At 38.9% G+C, this 22,259-nt stretch overlaps 1 protein-coding gene across 9 annotated transcripts in view; it reads right to left on the bottom strand.

Moving 5' to 3' along the window:
• Positions 1 to 22,259, bottom strand: part of FAM149B1 (family with sequence similarity 149 member B1) — a 75,980-nt gene that overhangs the window by 14,805 nt on the left and 38,916 nt on the right. For 8 of the 9 annotated variants that reach the window (XM_032139699.2, XM_032139768.2, XM_032139711.2 and 5 more), the window contains exons 6-7: positions 18,858 to 19,025; positions 17,216 to 17,403 (exon numbers count right to left, since the gene is read on the bottom strand). In XM_032139699.2, the coding sequence (XP_031995590.1) occupies positions 17,216 to 17,403; positions 18,858 to 19,025 (356 nt within the window). The remainder of the gene's footprint in view (positions 1 to 17,215; positions 17,404 to 18,857; positions 19,026 to 22,259) is intronic. The other variant, XM_032139741.2, reaches the window with a different exon arrangement.

Genomic DNA, 22,259 nt, shown 5'->3' with positions numbered 1-22,259 from the left:
AGTGAAACCCTGTTTCAATAAATAAAAATAAAAAATAAATATTTTTCTTCATTAATTTAGACTTTAAAACTGTCTTGATTAAAACTTAAAATGATTATAAAAACAAGTTATAAATAGGTGATTACATTTCACCGGAGTTTTATATACTTTGAGGTTACAGTTCACAGACCATGTAGCCCTATTGCATATATTGCAAACCTGCATGCAGTTTGGCTTTTCTCTTCACATAGAGGTTGGGAAAGTTGCTCTAATAATAGAGATAGGTTTGTACCAGCACCTGTCAGTTTGTTCTAACAACAATGAACCAACTGGTCCATGACAAAGCCAAAACTGCAAGTGTTCTCTTTCTATACTTCTAGGTATTATAATAAAAAGTAATGACAATAGCTAACATTTACTGAGCTCTTAAATATTACAGGAACTACTCTATATACTTTCATGTAACTGGTTTATTTCTTTAACAACACTATGAAATAGATATTAGTATTTATACTCATTTTATAGATAAACTGAGGCTCAAAGAAGTTAAGCAACTAGCCAAGAATCTCAATAAAGTTAGTGTCAGAGCCAGTAGTCAAATGCAGGTTGTCTGGCAACAAAGTCTGTATCTTTTTTTTTTTTTTTGAGACAGAGTCTCACTCTGTCACCCAGGCTGGAATGCGGTGGTGCAAGCTCCGCTCACTGCAAGCTCTGCCTCCCACGTTCACGCCATTCTCCTGCCTCAGCCTCCTGAGTAGCTGGGACTACAGGTGCCCGCCACCACACCTGCTTAATTTTTGTATTTTTAGTAGAGACGGGGTTTCACCATGTTAGCCAGGATGGTCTTGATGTCCTGACCTCATGATCCACCTACCTTGGCCTTCCAAAATGCTGGAATTATAGGTGTGAACCACTGCGCCTGGCCCAAAGTCTGTACTTTTAGTCATTATATGCCACTGCTTCTCATGGGGATCACGTTGTAGAGCAGGGTTGGCAAACTATATAGCCCATGGGTCAAATCTGGCTTGCTACTTAAAAAAAAATTATTGTGGTAAAATACACGTGACTTACCATTTTACACTCGTGTTACTTAACAACAGGGATACCTTCTGAGAATGGCATTATTAGGTGATTTTGTCGTTGTGTGAATTTCTGAGTGTATTTACACAAACCCAGGTGGTACAGCCTATTACATGCCTAAGCTAAATGGTACAGCCTGTTGCTCCTAGGCACAGGCCTGTACAGCATGTTACCGTACTGAATACTGGAGGCAACTATAACACAGTGGTTAGCATTTGTATATTTAAACAAGCCTGAACATAGCAAAGGTACAATAAAATTATGGTACAAAAGATAAAAATGGTACAGGTACACTTGTATAGGGTCCTTACCATGAATGGAGTTTACAGGAATGAAAGTTGCTCTGAGTGAGTCACTGAGTGAGTGGTGAGTGAATGTGAAGACCTACGTCATTACTGGACTGTCTATAAACACTACATTTAGGTTACACTACATTTTAAAAAATTTCTTCAAAAAATTACCCTTAGTTGTACTTTTTGACTTTATTAATTTTTTATTTTTTAAATTTTTGATCCTTTTGAAATACCAGCTTAAGGCACAAACACTGTACAACTGTACAAAAATATTTTTTCTTTATTTCGTTATTCTATGAGGTTTGCCTATTTTTTAATTAATTAATTTTTACTGTTTAATCTTTTTGTTAAAATCTAAGACACAAACACACATTAGCCTAGGCCTACATAGGGTGAGGATCATCAATATCACTGTCTTCCACCTACGCTTCCTGTCCCACCAGAAGGTCTTCAAAGGTTGTGTAACACACATGGAGCTGTCATCTCCTGTGATAACAATGCCTTCTGGAATACCTCCTGAAGGACCTGAGGCTATTTTACAGTTAACTTTAAAAAACATGGTAAGAGAACACTCTAATGATAAAAATATAATATATACATAAACCAGTAACATAATCATTTATTATGAAGTATATGTACTGTATGTAATTGTTTATGCTGTATTTTTATATGACTGGCAGTGCAATAGGTTTGTTTATACCAGCATCACCACAAACATATCAGTAATGAGTTGTGCTTTGACTTTACAACAACTACAATGTCATTAGGTGATAGGAGTTTTTCAGCTCCATTATAATCTTATGAGACCATCATATATGTGGTCCAACATTGACCAAAGAGTCATTATGTCACACAGGACTGCATACAATTCAGCAGCATTAGTTACATTCATGATGTTGTGCAACCCTTACCTCTATCTAGTTCAATAACTTTTTATCACCTCAAAAAGAAACCCCATACCTGTTACTACTGCCTGTTTTTGAAAATAACGGTGTGGCTGGGTGCAGTGGTTCACACCTGTAATCCCAGCACTTTGGGAGGCCGAGGTGGGCAGATCACCTGAGGTCAGGAGTTCGAGACCAGCCTGGCCAACATGGTGAAACCCCATCTCTACTAAAAATACAAAAAATAGCCAGGTGTGGTGGCAGGCGCTTGTAATCTGAGCTACTCGGGAGGCTGAGGCAGGAGAATCACTTAAACCCAGGAGGCAGAGCTTGCAGTGAGCCGAGATCACACCACTGCATTCCAGCCTGGGCCACGGAGCGAGACTCTGTCTCAAAAAAAAAAAAAAAAAAAGTTGTAATAGTCATTTGTTTATTCTCATAGTGGTATAGTATTCCATTGTATGAATATATCACATTCTACTGTTGATGGACATGTGGGTAGTTTCTGATGTATGTTTTCTAGTTATTTATGAATATTCTTGCACATATCTTTTGGTGAACATATGTACTGAGTATATACTAGTGTACACAGCCAAGCTCATTCATTTACATCTTATTTATGGCTGCTTTCATGCTACAAGGGCAGAGTTGAGTAGTTGCAACAGAGACTGGATGGTTGTCAAAGACTAAAATATTTACCACCAGCCTCTGTATAGACAGTAGTTTCCTGACCCCTGTTTTAAGGTATTTCAGTCAACCTACTAAATGCCAGTTAGAGATCCTCCAGCTCCATTTCATGATGGCTTGTTTTTAGACTTTAGTCTCAAAATTACAGTTATAATACAATAAAATAATCTTAACTGAATGCACAGAAAAATAAAAATATTAATTCACAGCCCAACACTGGTAAATTGTGAAAGGTGAAATAAGATTTTATCTGGTACGTGGTGGTTGATACACTGAAACTAGAAGGAGTTCCTCTGTTTATTACCAGGGTTTATTATTATGGGAGTCTGGGTATGACTCTGGACTTTTAATTACCACCTGTCCTGTGTCCCAAAAAAATTAACCTCATATAATATAAACTAGTTCATTTTAAAGAGAGTGCTAGTCCTATTCTCTAATACAAGCTTAAAAAAAAAAAACCTAACACACATACAACATAGTAGCTTAAAAATAAAACAAACCCACAAAGACCACACATCAAGTGTGGCAAACGTGGAGCAACTGGAACTCTCACACAATACTGGAGATGCTGTAAGTAGGTATAACCACTTCGAAAATTTTTTTGGCCATATCCACTGAAGTTAGAATAGCATATCCTCTGACCTAGCAATTCTACCTTTATGTATCTAGTACTTAAGTTCATCAAAAGACATATAGAAAAATATTCATAATAGTATTATATTCTAGGCAAACCACCCACATATCCAGCAACAGTAGGGTGTGATATAGTCACACAATGCAACACTATAAGCAATGGGAATAAACTTGTTGCAAGCAAAACATAACTGAATCTAACAAACAATATTGAATAAAAGAAGCCAGATGCATAAGGGTATATACTATATGAATCCATTCTTACAAAATTTTAAAACAGGCAAAATTAATCTGTGCTGTTGGAAGTCAGGATGGGGTTACTCTTGTGGGGGTAGGGATTAAGTAGCTGACTGAGAGAAAGCATGAGAAAGGCTTCTGGAGTACTGGCAATATTCTTGATCTGGGTGCTGGTCATACAAGCATACTGTTTTTCTTTTTAGAGACAGGGTCTTGCTGTGTCATCCAGGCTGAAGTATATTGGCACAGTCATAGCTCACTGCAGTCTCAAACTCCTGGGATTAAGGGATCCTCCTGCCTTAGTCCCCTGAGTAGCTAGGACTACAGGCATGCACCACCATGCCCTGGCTAATTATTTTTACTTTTTGTAGAGACAAAAAGTCCTCAAGCTTACTTGATGTAAATTTACTTTGTAATTTTCTATGTGTATATTATACTTCAATAAAAACTTTTTTTTTTCCTTTTACTCCTGGCAAGCTGTGATTCAATAAAAAGTTTAAAAATGTTGGACTTCTGCTTCCAGCCAAGATGGAGTAACATGAACTGGGTTTACTCTCCTAAAACAAACAATGGCTTTTAAGACACTGTATATCAGATAATGAAAGTTAGTAAACCTTGAGATGATAAACAAATGAGACTGGACCTGCAATTGCCTTGAAAAAGTTTCCAAGATATGGCATAAAGAGTGGGAACTGAGGCACAGCCTGGTGGACTCCCTGAGTTGAGAGTCCAGAGACCAAGGCAGCTCGGATTCATAGAACAGAGTATCTTAGAGAAGAGAAATAGACAGGAAGAGAACCCATGATATCTGCAGAGGGTGGGGCATCGTTTGAGCATTCAAAATGTACTATCAGTGCACGTATGAGAAGAAGCCACCTGAGGCTAGGGAAAAAAAAAATGAAAGAAGGGAACAGTACTTGCTGCTCACAAGGAACAAGGAATACTGCCTGTTCCCATCCTCCAGACCAGAAAAACTCAATTCATGGAGCACTGGGCAGAATAAGATCTTGCCTCCATAGGTGGGTAATAATTAGCTCTAGACTGAACATTGCTGCAGACCTAAAAAATCATAAATGTTTGCAAGTAACTTAACTGTATTTCAGAACAAAGCTCAAGAAAATATGCAGTAATAAAAAGAAATTCATCCCTTACTAAGGCAAAATGCACAATGTATGGAATCTAATCAAAGATCACCAGGCAGGAAAATACAAGCCATAATGAGGGGAGTATCAACTGAAACCAACCTAGAATTAACACAGATATTCAAATTATTCCACATTTTCAAAATATCAAATACAGACATGGAAAATATATAGTCTCTCTCAAATCATACTTTGAGATGAAAATGACAATATCTCACATGAAATACACTAAATGAGCAGATTCAACATTGCAGAAGAAAAGATAATGAACATTGATGGCATAACAATAGAAATTGCCCAGAATGAAATACACACAGAAAAAAAAAAATACAAAAAAATTTTTTTAAAAGCATGAGTTACCTGAGAGATCAATGATCAAATGGACTAATTTATGAGTGACACAAGTCCTGACGGATGATGGGGGACAGAAAAAAAAATCTGAAGAAATAATGGCTGAAAGCTTTCCAAACAATGAAAACAAACCTACAAATCTATGAAGTTAAACAAACTCCATGCAGAAGAAACATGAGGAAAACTACATTAAGGCACATCATAATCAAATTTTTCAAAACCAGTGATAAAGAGAACATCTTAGCAGCCAGAAAAAAAAAATACATGCACAAAGGAACAAAGATAAGGATGACAACAAATTTCTTTTCAGAAACAATGCAAGCGAGAAGAAATGGACAGCATTTTAAAAGTACTAGAAGGCAAACTATTCACATAGTTCATAAAATTATCTTGCAAAAATAAAAGCAAAATAAAGGAATTTTCATATCTACAAAAGAAACAGTTCATCAGCAGACCCACATACAAGAAATGTTAATGGACATTTTTCAGGCTGAATTAAAAAATTTTTTTTAAAAATAAGATTCATATAACATAAAATTCATCATTTTAACCATTTTAAAGTATACAGTTCAGTGGTTTTTAATATAGTCACGATGTTGTACAATCATTACCACTATGTAATTTCAAAAAATTTCTATCACTCCGAAAAGAAACATGGTACCTCTCAATTTCCCTCTTCATCCATCCCCCAGCAACCACTAAACTCTGTCTCTATGGCTCTGCCTATTCTGGACATTTCATATGAATGGAATCATACCATATACATGGTGCTTTGTGATTGGCTTCTTTCATTTAGCATATTTTCAAGGTTCATCCATGTTGTAACATGTATCAGTACTTAATTCCTTTTTGTGTCTGAATAATATTCCATTGTATGGTGTACTAGTCTGCTAGGGCTGCCATAACAAAATAGCACTGATTGGGTGGATTACACAATGGACATTTATTTTCTCACAGTTCTGGAGGCCAGAAGTCCAAGATCAAGGTGCTGTCCTGGCTTTCCGGTGGCCACCTTCTTTCTCTGTCCTCACATGGCCTTTTCTCCACGTGTGAGTAGAAAGAGATCTCCGCTGTCCCTTCCTCTTCTTACAAGGACACCAGCCCTATTGGATTAGGAGCCCACTCTTATTACCTCAAAACCTGAATTACCTCCCTAAAAGCTCTGTCTCCAAATACAGTCACTTTGGGGGTTAGGGTTTCAACATATGAATTTTAGGGGGGAAACAATTCATCCCATAACACATGGATAAACCCAATTTTGTTCATTCATCAGCTGATGGACATTTGGGTTGTTTCCACTTCTTGGCTATTATGAATAACGCTGCTATGAGCATTCATGTTCAAGTTTTTGTATGGACATATGTTTTCAGTTCTCTTTTTTATATACCTAGGAGTGGAATTTTCTTGGTCTTTTGACAATTTTGTGTTTAACATTCTGAGGAGCTGCCAAATTGTTTCCACAATAGCTGCAGCATTTTATATTCCCACTGCAATGTATGAGGGTTCCAATTTCTCCGTATCTTTACTAACACTTGTTATTTTTCTTTTAAGAAATAAAATGTAATTAAAAATATATATACAAATAGCCATCCTAGTGGGCATGAGGTGGTATCTCATTGTGGTTTTTATTTGCACTTCCCTAATGACTAACGATGTAAAACGTCTTTCATGTGCTTATTGACCATTGGTATATCTTCTTTGGAGAAATATCTATCCAAATTATTTGCCCATTTTAAAATTGGGTTGTTTGAGCTTTTATTATTGAGTTGTAGTTCTTTACCCTGGATACTAGATCCTTATCAGTTATATGTTTTCTAAATATTTTCTCCCATTTCACAGGTTGTCTTTTGCTTCCTTGATAATGTCTTTTATAGCACAAAGTTTTACATTTTGATGAAGTCCAAATTATCATTTTTTCTTTTGCTGCTCATGCTTTTGGTGTAATATCTAACAATGTAATGTCAAATCCAAGGTCATGAAGAGTTACTCCTTTGTTTTCTTCTGAGAGTTTTATGATTTTGGCTCTCAAATTTAGGTCCTTGATCCATTGTGAGTTGATTTTTGTATATGGTATGAAGTCAGGATCCAACTTCATTCTTTTACAGATGAATATACAGTTGTTCCAGTATCATCTGTTGAAGAGACTATTCTTCTCCCATAGAATGATCTTGGCACCCTTGAAAACTAATTGGCCACATATGTATGGGTGTATTTCTGAACTTTTGATTCTATTCCATTGATCTATTTGTCTGTCCTTAGGCCAGTTTCACACAACCAGTTTTGATTACTGCAGTTGTGTAGTAACTTTTTAAATCAGGAAGTGTGAATCCTCTAACTTTATTCTTTATAAATATTGTTCTGACTGTTCAAGTCCTCTAGCATTTCCATGTAAACTTCAGGATCAGCTTGCCCATTTCTACAAAAAAAGGCAGCTGGAATTTTGATAGGGATTGTACTGAAACTGTAGCTCTATTTGGGGAGTATTAACATCTTAATATTAAGCCTTCAACTCCATAAACATGGGATGTCTTTCCATTTCTTTAGGGGTCCTCTAATTTCTTTCTATAATATTACATAGTTTTCATTGTGGAAGTCTTGTACTTCCTTGGTTACATTTATTTATTTTATTCTTCTTGAGACTATTGTAAATGAATTCATTTCTTAATTTGCTTTTTGACTATTCATTGATACAGGTTGGAAGAATTTTGAGAAGCATGATAAAAAATGCATAAATTGCCCTGAACAGACTGAGAGCAGAAATCTAGACCTGGAACATGTTATTGGCCACTGGAGGGAGACACTTGTTATTTAGTGGCAAAAAGCTTAGTGAAATGGTCTCCTGTGGTCTTGTAGAAAGCACAACTTGTAAGTGATGATCCAATCCATGTGTTGAAGGTGAAGCCTAAGTTTTTTCTTGCTGCTTATAATAAAATGTAAGATGAGAGAGATAAATTGAGGGGAAAACTGTTCAACAAAATGTTACCAGGACTTGATGATTTTGAAAATTCTCAGTCTCTCTAGAGGATGAAAGATGCTAATATTGGACAGAGTGATCTAGAGAAAAAAAGGTGTGAGTAGACAACCTTTTACTGATATCTCAGAAAGATCAAAAGATTAGAGTATTCATTCACACAAAGGGTCCTCTCAAGAGGTTAAGGGTTTATCTCAAAGATCCGCTTAACCAAACCACAGAGTCTTTATGAAACTTAAGGGCTTTGTCTCTCAGCCAGCCATTCAAGCAGGACCCTAAGATAGAGAAGAAATTATCTGAAAAGATACAGATGCGGCTTTTGTCTAATTTGGTAAACCCCACTGATACCATGAAGAGCCAGAAAGTTTTTGAGAAAATTATTTCAACAGAAAAACTGCCAATTTGGACTAAAGGGACAGAGTCACTATAAAATGGAAGAAGGTTGTCAGACCCCCAAAGTTCTACTGGCAAGAAGCAGCCTGATAGAACTACTTAGCTACAAACACATGCTACCTTTCATGAAAAAAGGAAAGATGATTCAGACGGTGAAACCAGGCACTCAGAGAATGGAGCAAAGAACTGCAGAGGATTAGTCTCAGGTCTTGAAACTTAGTCATGGAACTCCCAATATTTACCCAGCTGGATTTCAGAATTGCTATGAACCTTTTTTTTAACCTTCCATTCCCCACTCCTTTTAACTGTACTATCTATAACTATTATCCTTTGCCTGTCCCACTCTTGTATGTTGGATGTGTTGGGGTCAGACAACTTGTCTCTTTAGTTTCACAGATCTACAGATGGAGAGAAATTGTGTATAGAACCTGTACTGAATAGATTACATCTAGGAACATCATCCACACCAGGACCTGATTTAGATGATAAGATTCTGGACCTTTGAGCTGATGCTACAATGGGATGGGACTCTTGAAAACCACGGGAGTGAGGTGAATGTATTTTGCATGTGGGAGAACATGAATCATTGGGGCATGTAGTAGACAGACTTTAAGGTGGCCCATGCATGATTCCTACCTCTTGGTGTTCATGCCTATGTGTAATCCCCCCACTCTGAGTGTGGGCAAGACTTGTGACTTGCTTCAGACCAATAGATAATGGTAAAGGTAATGGGATGTCATTCCCATGATCACGTTATATTATATAGGCTTTTGTCTTGTTAGTCCACTAGCTCTCAGTCTTTCTTCCTGGCTTTGAAGAATAAAGCTGACATAAATACTACAGCTATAAGGAACTGTATGCTTCTAAGAATACACAAAAGTGTAAATGGCTTCTTCTCTAGTTGAGTCTCCACATGAGAGCCCAGCCCTGGCCAACACCTTAAACGCAGCCAGGTGAAACCCTAAACAGAGAGCTAGCTAAGCTGTTCCTGGACCTCAGACTCACAAATATGTGAGGTATGTTGTTTGAAGCCACTGTTTGTGACAGTTAAGCAGCACAGAAAACCTATATAAACAATTCTTAACAAGTGAAATGTATATCTAACTATAAGCCAGCCATTCTACTATGAAGAATTTACCCAACAGAAAAAAATATGTATGCCTCCAATTTCTTGTACAATAGTGCTCATAACACCATTACATGTGATGGCCCAAAGCTGAAAAGAATCAAACTGGCCATCAACAGATAAACAAATTGTGATACAATGGAATACTACTCAGCAATAAAAAGGAATAAATTATTGATACACATAATGACAGCGATGAATCTCAAAATCATTATCCTGAGTGAAAGAAGCCAGACAAAGAGTACATACGATTCCACTCACATGAAACTACAAAATGCAAACTAATCTACAGTGGCAGAAAGCAGATCACTCTTTTTGTGATAATCACTTTGGAGATGCAGAGATAGGCAAGGGCAGGAGGCAGGGATTATGAAAGGCATAAACTTTTGGGGGTGATGGTTATGTTCACTATATTGATTGTGGTGATGGTTTCATGGGTGTATACATATGTCAGAACTTATAACACACTTTAAATATGTAGTTTGAGGGGCTCTATCCTCCCTGGTGGCAGGCCCAAGTGCATTTTGAGAATTTAATACTGGGGTGCATCCTGTCCTTGGGCCAAGTTTGAGTTGATGTTGCTGCAGCTGCCACCTGGTAGAGGAGGGATAGGGAAGCCAAGCTCTCCTATGCATACCTAGGACAATACCTAATTCCCTGGTATAGGCTGCTGTGAGACCAAGAGTTGAGTGGACTGTACTCCTCACATCTTCTTGCTCATACTGCTCACCTAAGAGAGGTCCCATCCTCTGTGGTCACAAGGCCATAGCTGGCACCATTTTGATAGTTTAATGCTGGAATTTCATTAAACCACAAAGACAAAAGACAGAGAAAAAGAAACATAATTTATAAAACAACTCGAAAACAATCATCAATATGACAGAAGCAAAGTCTCACATATCAATATTAACCTGAATGTAAATGCATTACATGGTCCACTTAAAAGACACATTAACAGAATGGATTGAAAAAAAAATGATCCAACTATATGCTGCCTACAAGAGACTCATCTTACCCATAAAGACACAAAAACTAAAGTAAACAAGTGGAAAAAGATATTCCACAGAAATGGAAATCAACAGTGAGCAGGAGTAGCTACACTTACAGCAGATGAAACAGACTTTAAATCAAAAACGTAACAATAAGACAAAGAAGGTCATTACACAATGACAAAGGGATCAATTTAACAAGAGGATGTAACAATCCTAAATATATATGTACCCAACATCAGAGCACCTCAATTCACAAAACAAATATTACTAGACCTAAAGAAAGAGTAGACAACAATACGATAATAGTGGGGATTTTAACACCCTATTCACAGCACTAGACAGAGCAAAGAGACAGAAAACAAAGAAATATTGGACATGCATTGGACTTTAGACCAAAATGGACTTAACATTTACAGAACAGTCTACTCAAAAACTACAGAATATACATTCTTTCATCAGCACATGGAAAATTCTCCAAGACCAAATATTAGGCCATAAAACAAATCTTAACAAATGTTTTAAAAGTGAAATCATATCAAGTATCTTCTCAGACCACAGTGGAATAAAGCCAGAAATCAACACCACAAGAACTTTGGAAACTATACAAATATGTGGAAATTAAACAGCATGCTCCTGAACAATCACTGGGTCAATGAAAAAATTAAGACAGAAATTTAAAAACTGAAACAAATGAAAATGAAAATACAATCTACTAAAACCTGTAGGATACAGCAAACGCAGTACTAAGAGGAAAGTTATAGCAATAAATGCCTACATCAAAAAAGTAGAAAGATGGCTGGGCATGGTGTCTCACACCTGTAATCCTGGCACTTTGGCAGGCCAAGGCAGGAGAATCGCTTGAGGCCAGGAGTTTGAGACCAGTGTGGTGTTTGCAACATAGCAAAACCAGTCTCTAAAAAAAATTTTTTTAATTAAAAAAAAGTAAAAAGATCACAACTACCTAACATTACACCTCAAGAAACTAAAAAAACAAAGCCGAGCATGGTAGCTCATGCCTGTAATCTCAGCACTTCGGGAGGGAGGCCAAGGTGGGCAGATCACTTGAGGTGAGGAGTTCAAGACCAGCCTGGCCAACATGGCAAAACACTATCTCTACTAAAAATACAGAAATAGGCTGGTTATGGTGTTCTGCACCTGTAATCCCAGCTACTTGGGAGGCTGAGGCAGAAGAATCGCTTGAACCTGGGAGGCAGAGGCTGCAGTGAGCCGATATCATGCCACTGCATTCCAGCCTGGACAACAGAGTGAGAATACATCTAAAAAAAAAAAAAAAAAAAAAAAAAAAAACCTGGAAAAAACAAGAACAAACCGATAGAATAACTAAGAAGATAGAAGATTGAAATAAACACAATCAGAAATGAAAAAGGAGACATTACAATTGATACCACAGAAATACAAAAGATCATCAGAGAGATTTATAAGCAACTATACACTCACCAACTAGAAAACCGAGAGGAAATGGGTAAATTGCTGGAAACACAACAACCTACTGAGGTTGAACCAGAAAGAGATGGGACTCCTAAACAGACTAATAATGAGTAGTGAGATTGAATCGGTAATAAAAAATCTCCCAACAAAAAAAGCCTAAAAACCAGATGGGGCTGGGTGCAGTGGCTCATGCCTATAATCCCAGCATTTTGGGAGGCCGAGGTAGGTGGATCACTTGAGATCAGGAGTTTGACCTGAATAGAATTATTTTGAATAGAAAAATCAGCCAGGCATGGTGGCACACCTGTAGTCCCAGCTACTCGGGAGGCCGAGGAAGAAGAATTGCTTGAACCCAAGAGGCAGAGGTTGCAGTGATCTGAGATCATGCCACTGCACTCCAGCCTGGGTGACAGAGTGAGACTCTGTTCCAAAAAAACCAAAAACTGAAAAACAAACAACAACAACAACAAAAACCAGATAGATTCACAGCCAACAACAACAAAAGCCTAAAAATCAGATGGATTAAAACAAACAAAGAAACAAACAGATGGATTCACAGTCAAATTATACCAAATATACAAATAATTAATACCAATCCTCCTGAAACTACTCCAAAAAAATTAAAAAGGGAATTCTCCTTAACTTATTCTATGAGGCCAGTATAACTCTGATACCAAAATCAGACAAGGACACAATGAAAAAAGAAAAGACCAATATCCCTGATGAACATACAGACAAGAATCCTCAACAAAATACTAGCAAATTGAATCCAACAGCACATCAAAAAGATAATACAACATGATCAAGTGGGATTTATCCCAGAGTTGAAAGGATGATTCAACATATGCAAATCAATAAATGTGATACATCATATAAACAGAATTAACGACAAAAAAAAATGATCATCTCAATAGATGCACAAAAGGCACTGGATAAAATTCAACATTACTTCGTGATAAAGGTCCTCAATACACTAGGCATAGAAGAAACATACCTCAACATAATAAAGGCCATAAACAACAAACCCATAGCTAGCATTATACTTAACAGAGAAAAACTGAAAGCATTCCCTAACGCTAAAACAAGACAAGGATGCCCACTTTCACCACTCTTATTCAACAAGTCCTAGTCACAGCAATCAGGCAAGAGAAAATAACAAAAGGCATCCAAACTGGAAAAGAGGAAGTCAAATTGCCCTGTTTGCTGATGGTATGATCTTATATCTGGAAAACCTGAAAGACTCTACCAAAAAATTTAGATATGATAAACAAATTTAGTAGTTTCAGATACAAAATTAAGATCCAAAAATCAGTAGGGTTTCAATACTCCAGTAATGATCTGGCCAAGGACCAAATCAAGAAGGCAACTCAATTTACAATAGCTATAAGAAAGTAAACTATCCAGGATTATATTTAAGCATGGAGGTGAAAGATCTCTATAAGGAGAACTACAAAACACTGACTAAAGAATTCATAGATGATACAAACAAATGGAAAAACATCCCATGCTCATGGATTGAAAGAATCCATATTGTTAAAATGACCATACAGATCAAGCAGTCTACAGATTCCACACAATCCCTATCAAATTACCAATGCCATTTTTCACAGAATTAGAAAAAAATCCTAAAATTCATATGGAACCAAAAAAGAGCCCAAATAGCTAAAATAATCCTAAGTAAAAAGAACAAAGCTGGAGGAATCACATTACCTGACTTCAAATTATACAAGGGTAGAGTAATCAAAACAGCATGGTACTGGTATAAAAATAGACACACAGACCAATGGAATGGAACAGAAAACCAAGAAATAAAGCCATATACCTATAATCAACTGATCTTTGACAAAGTCAACAAAAATATACACTGGGGAAAGGACTCTATTAAATAAGTGGTGCTGGGAAAACTGGCTAGCCATATGCAGAAAAATGCCTCTCACCATGTACAAAAATTAAGAGGACCCATACCTCTCACCATATACAAAATTAAGATGGATTAAAGGCTTAAACCCAAGACCTGAAACTGTAACAATCCTAGAAGAAAACCTAGGAAAAAGTCTTCTGGACATTGTCCAGGCAAAGAATTTAAGACCAAGTCTTCAAAAGCAAAAGCAACAAAAACAAAAATAGACAAATGGGATTCAATTAAACTAAAAAGCTTCTGCATAGCAAAAGAAATAACAGGATAAGCGGACAACCTACAGAGTGGCAAAAAATATTTGCAAACTATGCATCTGACAAAGGACTAATATCCAGAATCTACAAGGATTTCAACCCAATAAGAAAACAATAAATAGCCCTATTTAAAAAGGGAAAAAGACTATGAACAGGCTGGGCATGGTGGCTCAGGCCTGTAATCCCAGCACTTTGGGAGGCCAAGATGGGCAGATCGCTTGAGCCCAGGAGTTTGAGACCAGCCCGGGCAACATGGTTAAACCCTGCCTCTACAAAAAAAAATACAAAAGATTAGCCAGTCTTGGTGGTGCATGCCTGTGCTCCCAGCTACTCAGGAGGCTGAGGTAGCAGGATCACTTGAGCCCAGAAGGTCAAGGCCGCAGTGAGCTGTGATTGTGCCACTGCACTCCAGCCTGGGTGACAGAGAGAGAGAGAGAGAAACAGAGAGAGAGAGAGAGTGAGAGAGGGAAACAGGACATGAACAGACATTTTTCAAAAGAAGATATACAAGCATCCAACAAACATGAAAAATGACTGATGTTGGCAAGGATGTGGAGAAAAGGGAACACTTATACACTGTTTGTGGGAAAGTAAATTAGTACAGCCTTTATGGAAAAAAGCATGGAGATTTCTCACAGACTAAAAATAGAACTACCATTTGATCCAGCAATCCCACTCTTGAGTATATACACAAAAAGAAAGAAATCATTATATCAAAAAAATATTTACAGCCAGGTGCAGTGGCTCATGCCTGTAATCCCAGCACTTTGGGAGACTGAGGCAGGCGGATCACCTGAGGTTAGGAGTTCAAGACCAACAACATGGCAAAACCCCATCTCTACTAAAAATACAAAAAATTAGCTGGGCGTGGTGGTGCACACCTGTAATTCCAGCTACTCAGGAGGCTGAGGCAGGAGAATCGCTTGAACCTAGGAGGCACAGGTTGCAGTGGGCCAAGATTATGCCACTGCACTCCAGCCCGGGTGATGAGTGAAACTCTGTCTCAAAAAATATATATTTATTCACACTCATATGTTTATCGCTCCATTATTCACAGTAGCAAAGATATGGAATCAGCCTAAGTGTCCATCAACAGAGGACTGGATAAATAAAATGGACTACTACTTGGCCATACAAAATAATGAAATTTGAGAAATATCCATGCTTTTTTCCATAAAGGCTGTCTTTTGCAGCAACATAGATGGAACTGGAGGCCATTATCCTAGCGAAATAACTCAGAAACAGAAAGTCAGATACCACATGTTCTCACTTATAAGTGAGAGCTAAACAATGGGTACACATGGACATACAGAGTGTAACAAGAAACACTAGAAACTCCAAAAGGTGGGAAGGTGGGAGGGAGGCAAGGGTTGAAAAATTACCTATTGAGTACAACATTCACTATTTGAGTGATGGGTACACTAAAAACCCAGATTTCACCACTAAGAAATAAATGCACATAAGAAACCTGCACTTGGACCCTTCAAATACATAAAAATAAAAAATAAAATGAAAAGAAAAAATAGTGTAGTTTATTATATATCTATTATGCTTTAATAAAGCAGTTTAAAAAATGTGCTACTTGCACATGATTTTTCTTCATAAATCATTATATTCAAAGAGAAAGTGCAAGCTCTGTCTAATCATCACAGACTAGGCCTTTTTATTGATCTACTCATTCTCAAATATTTACTAAATACCTGTTAGTTTTTGTGGGAAATACAAACATAAGTCAGACCCACTATGATCTGAGATCAGGGGCAGAGACTAAATATATGGTCATTCCATATCATATCATGAGATGATAATAAACATATTTTTGGTCTCTGCCCCTGGTTTATGGCACACAGCTTCTAAAACCCTTATAATACCCAAAGTGGTGTTTTTTTTGTATGCTAATGATATGACTGGTGGTTAGGGGCTCTTGGATAGTCTGAGGATTGGGTAGGGAGATAGTGGTTGGCAGGGGAACCAACTATGTAATTAGAAGGTTGGAACTTTTTCATCCCCACCCCTTAACCTCTAGGGAGAAGACAGGGGCTGAAGGTCGAGTTAATCAGCGATGGCCAACAATTTAATCATGCCTACAAAATGAAACCTCCATAAAAACCCTAAAGGACTAGGTTCAGAGAGCCCTAAATAGCTGGTAGGTCAGAAGTACAGGTCACAACTTGGAGCTTGCAACTAGCATCTGAGGTTGGGGGTAGTCTTGTGGGACTGGGCCCTTAATTTGTGGGATCTGACAATATCTCCTGGTAGATTGTGTCAGAACTGAATTGAATTATAGGATGTGGTGTCAGAATTGCTTGGGTTGTGGGGAAAAAACCCTACCTACTGGTGTCAGACATGTTGTGGTATGTGAGAGTAGGAAAAAACATTTAGAAAAAACATTTGGGTTTTTCCTCTCTCTCATACCCACTTTTTTTTTTTCTTTTTTTTTTTGAGACAGAATCTCTCATCTTATGCCCAGGCTAGAGTGCAGTGGTGCAGTCATAGCTCACTGCAGACTTGACCTCCTGGGCTCAAGTGATGCTCCCACCTCAGTCTGTTGCATAGCTGGAACTATAGGTGTATGCCACCATGCCTGGCTAATTTTTTATTTTTTTAGAGAGATGGGATCTCACTACATTGCCCAGGCTGGTCTCAAACTCCTGGGCTCAAGTGATCCTTCCCCTTGGCCTCCCAAAGTGTCGGATTATAGACATGAGCCACTGTGCCTGGCCCATATGCACCTTTTGCACTATGAAGCATATCATCTAATAGACTGGTTAGGGTTTAGAAATCATAAACAATTGATTTTTACATTATTTTCACAAAGATCCTTACCAGAGGCAAATCCTTCCCAGTGACTACGTGTCAACTGCTCCATACAGCTCACAACCTTGCTCCATACATTGTCAAACACATAAGCAAGGACATCTTCTTTCATGCAGTAAAATGGAGCAATGGGAGGATACCCTAATTTCTGTTTCTCTGTAGCTGCTTCTGATTTCTTCCCACGAAATCCCTCTTCCCTGTAACAGAAGCAAGAAGGAAAGACTTCATGATTCTGAAGGGAAGGCTGCCTTTCTAAAATTGTCCGTGTATTACCTGAAAATTCACTTTGAGGAAAAATGGAAAATAGAATTAATTTGACAAAGGCCAAATAGAAGTAATAAATAGAAAATAGAAGTAATTTGACACAGGAGAAGTGAAAGGGAAGGAGGCAATCTTTGGAAAACCAAAAGAACCTGCTTCCAGTTCTAGCTCAGTGGTATTATGTATAGAAGCCTGGCTTATATTTAGCTGGCCCTAGGGCTGTGTGCACTTGGGTGATACGTGAGTCAACATGGCTCAGTAGGAAATACAATGGGAAAAAATACAATGGGAAAAAAAAATGCATCCAGAATCATGTGACACAATACTAACTACTAGACCTAACCACAGCTACACAGCCTAAAGAGAAATTCTCACTTATTTTCAAATATGCTGCTGTGACTATCAAATCTGGAACTTTTAAAGGCTTAGAGGAATAGTTTAACAGGTTAATGTTACAGATTGGTAGCAAGGAATAGTGAAGAGAAGACTGGATTGAGAATCAGATGAATAAGGTTTTGGTTTTAGCTTTACTTTAGACAAATCATTAACTACTCTGATTCTCACCTATCCTGTAAAGAAGATAAATCATATCTAGGTGATAGGACTACTGTTAGAATATAGTAAGAATAGACATAAACAGACATTATTAATTATAAAATCTGTGCCAACCATAAGGTTTTAAACAAACTGTTTATACCTTTTTCTTTTCTTTTTTGTTTTGTTTTGTTTTTGGAGATGGAGCCTTGCTCTGTTGCCCAGGCTGGTGTGCAGTGGCATCATCTCAGCTCACTGCAACCTCCGCCTCCCGGGTTCAAGCGATTCTCTGGCCTCAGCCTCCCAAGTAGCTGACATTAGAGGTGCACATCACCATGCCCAGCTAATTTTTGTATTTTTAGTAGAGATGGGGTTTCACCATGTTGGCCAGGCTAGTCTCGAACTCCTGACCCGAAGTGATCTGCCCGCCTCGGCCTCCCAATGTGCTGGGATTACAGGTGTGAGCCACCGCGCCCTCTATATACCTTTTTGAAACAAGATTTACGTAAATAAAGTTCATATCTCTTCAACTGCTCTTTTAAAAAGTTTCAAAGTTCCCACTGGTGGTAATTTGCAAAAGGGTAAAATCAAACTATGTGGGGAAAAAATAAACTTATTTTAAAATCTCTAATCTCAGGAACAGGCAAATGATGTGTGAAGTTATAAAATACACAAGGAAGTCTAGTATATGGAAGCAATAAGAACATAAGTTCTGGATACCTGAGAAATAACATAAAATAAATAACAGAAACTGGCATATATTTAATTATATACATTGGTAGCATCATTTAGAAAAAATAGGTATTAATACACAAAATAAGAGGAGAGTAAAAAGCTTAAAAGGCATAATACTCACATATCTGTGTGATCGAATGCTAGGTATTCTTCAATTATTCCTTCTGAGACAATTATAGAGTCTTCCTCATCTCTTTCCATAGAACAAAAGCTGGAGGATTTGGCAATGAAAGATGCTTTATGAGCATAAGAAGATGAAAAATGTAACTTATTTCCCCTTATACCAAATCTTGGAGTGGAAAAAAGAAGTAAATATTAATTATGTAAACATAAATAGTTCTTATGGCAACACAGTTACATGAGTTTTGGCTCAAACTCCCCTTGCCCTGGCAATACCTTCGTGGACTATTCTAAGCCTCAATAACCTACCATTTCTCAGAACAGGAAGATTAAATTCTGGTCATACAACTATTTTGCCTACATGTACAATGGACTATCTGATACTGCTTGCTGTCTTTTCAGATGCACACAGCTATAGCTATGTATTAGGTCATCCTTGCCTTGCTATAAAGAAATATCTGAGACCAGGTAATTTATAAGAAAAGAGATTTAAGAGGCTTACAGTTCTGGAGGCTGTATAGGAAGCAAAGTGCTGGCATCTGCTTTTGCAGAGGACTTACAAAGCTTTTACTCATGGTGGAATGTTGAGTGGGAGCAGGAGCAAGAGAGGTGCCACACACTTTTAAATGACCAGATGTCATGGGAACTCACTATCGTAAAGACAGTACAAAGCCATGAGGGATCCCCCCCCATGACCCAAACACCTCCCACCAGGCCCCACCTCTAGCATTGGGGATTACAATTCAACATGAGATTTGGGCATTCTGCCCTTGGCTCCTCCCAAATCTCATATCCTTCTCACATTGCAAAATACAATCATGGCTTCCAAAAAGTCTCAAAAGTCTTGACTCATTCCAGTGTTAATTCAAAAGTCCAAAGTCCCACGTCTCATCTGAGACAAGGCACATCCCTTCCAGCTATGAGCCTGTAAATCAAAAACAAGTTATTTACTTCCAAGATACAATGGGAGTATAGGCGTTAGATAAACATTTCTGTTCCAAAAGAGAGGGGCTACAGATCCCACGCAAGTTCAAAACCCAGTAGGGGAGTCATTAACTCTTAGAGCCCCTCGATGTCCCACAACAAGGTGCAAGGGGTAGGCTTCCAAGACCTTGGGCAGCTCCACCCCTGTGGCTTTGCAGGGTTCAGCTCCCAAGGTTGCTCGCATGGGTGGAGTTGAATGCCTGCAGTTTTCTTTTTTTTTTTTTCTTTTTTGAGAGACAGAGTCTCGTTCTGTCGCCCAGGCTGGAGTGTAGTGGTGGGATCTCGGCCCACTGCAACCTCTGCCTCCCAGGTTCAAGCAGTTCTCCTGCCTCAGCCTCCTGAATAGCTGGGATTACAGGCGAGCACCATTAAACTCAGCTAATTTTTGTATTTTTAGTAGAGATGGGGTTTCACCATGTTGGCTAGGCTGGTCTCGAACTCCTGGCCTCCAGTGATCTGCCCACCTTGGCCTCCCAAAGTGCTGGGATTACAGGCATGAGCCACTGCACCTGGCCTGAATGCCTGCAGCTTTCTAGGTACAGGGTGCAAGGTGAATCTATCATTCTGAGGTCTGGAAGACGGTGACTCCCCTCCCACAGCTCCACTAGGCAGTGTCCCAGTGGGAATTGTGTGTGGGGCCTCCAACCCCCATTTCCCCTCTGCACTGCCCCAGTAGAGATTCTCTGTGAGGACTCCACCCCTGCATCAGGCTTCTGCCTGGACACCCAGACTTTTTCTTACATCCTCTGAAATCTACACAGATAGTGCCAAGCCTTCACTCTTTGCCCTCTGTGTGCCCGCAAGCTTAACACCACATGGAAGCTGCCAAGGCTTACGGCTTGCTTGCAATGTTTTTGTTTTTGTTTTTGTGAGACAGAGTCTCGCTGTATCACCCAAACTGGACTGTAGTGGGTGATCTCAGCTCACTGCAAACTCCGCCTCCCAAGCTCAAGGGATTCTCGTGCCTCAGCCTCCCAAGTAGCTGGGATTATAGGCGTCTGCCATCACACCTGGCTAATTTTCATACTTTTAGTAGAGACAAGGTTTCACCATGGATCACTTGAGATCAGGACAGCTCAGATTATCTAAAGCGGCAAGTCAAGCTGTAACTGGGCCCCGCTGAGCCCCAGCAAAAAGCAGTGTCCCAAGGCTGCTCAAGGCAACAAGGTCCTGGGTCTGCCCCACAAAACAAAATCATTCTTCCCTCCTAGGCCTCCGGGCCTGTGATGGGAGGGGCTGTTGTGAAGGTCTCTGAAATGCCTTTTTCCCATTGTCTTGGCTATTAGCACTTGGCTGCTTTTTAGTTATGCAGATATCTCTATCAAGTGGTTGCTCCACAGCCTGCTTGAATTCCTCTTCCCAAAAAGCTTTTTCTTTGTCATGTGGCTAGGCTGCAAATTTTCCAAGCTTTTATGCTCTGCTCCCCTTTTAAATATAAATTCCAACTTTAAGTCATTTCTTTGCTCCCACACCTGAGCATAGATGTTAGAAGCAGCCATGTTACTTCTTGAACATTCTGCTACTTAGAAATTTCTGCTACCCAATACCCTACATCATGACTCTCAAGATCAAAATTCCACAGATCTCTAGGGCATGGACACAATACAGCCAAGTTCCTTGCTAAGGCATAACACGCATGCCCTTTGTTCCAGTTCCCAGTAAGTTCCTCATTTCCTTCTGAGACCTTGTCAGCCTGGACTTTATTGTCCATTTCACTATTAGCATTTTGGTCACAACCATTTAACTGGTCTCTAAGAAATTCTAAACTTTCCCTCTTCCTGTTGTCTTCTGAGCCCTCCAGTCTTTCAACCTCTGCCCATTACCCAGTTTCAAAGTCACTTCCACATTGTCAGGTATCCTTATAGTAATACCCCATTCCTTGGTACCAGTGTTCTGTATGAAGTCATTCTTGTGTTGCTATAAAGAAATACCTAGAAAGGTGCAGTGGCTCACGCCTATAATCCCAGCACTTTGGGAGGCTGGGGTGGGCGGATCACGAGGTCAGGAGTTCGAGACCAGCCTGGCCAACACAGTGAACCCTCGTCTCTACTAAAAATACAAAAATTAGCCAGGCATGGTGGTGCACACCTGTAGTCCCAGCTACTCAGGAGGCTAAGGCAGGAGAATCGCTTGAATCCGGGAGGTGGAGGTTGTGGTGAGTCGAGATCACGCCACTGCACTCCAGCCTGGGCAACAGAGTGAGACTGTGTCTCAAAAAAACCCAAAAAAACAAACAAACAAACAAAACAAAAAACAAAAATACCTGAGACTGGGTAATTTATAGGAAAAGAAGTTTAATTGGCCTATGGCTCTGCAGGTTGTACAAGAAGCATAGTGCTAATAGTGCTAGCATCTGCTTTGAGGAAGGCTGCAGGAAGCTTTAACTTATGGTAAAAAGTGAAGCAGGAGTAGGCATATC

This window comes from Hylobates moloch, unplaced genomic scaffold (assembly GCF_009828535.3).
Source record: "Hylobates moloch isolate HMO894 unplaced genomic scaffold, HMol_V3 SCAFFOLD_3, whole genome shotgun sequence".
NCBI lineage: Eukaryota > Metazoa > Chordata > Mammalia > Primates > Hylobatidae > Hylobates > Hylobates moloch.
Note: the sequence above shows the minus strand (reverse complement) of the source record. Positions and strands in the feature narration are given on the sequence as shown.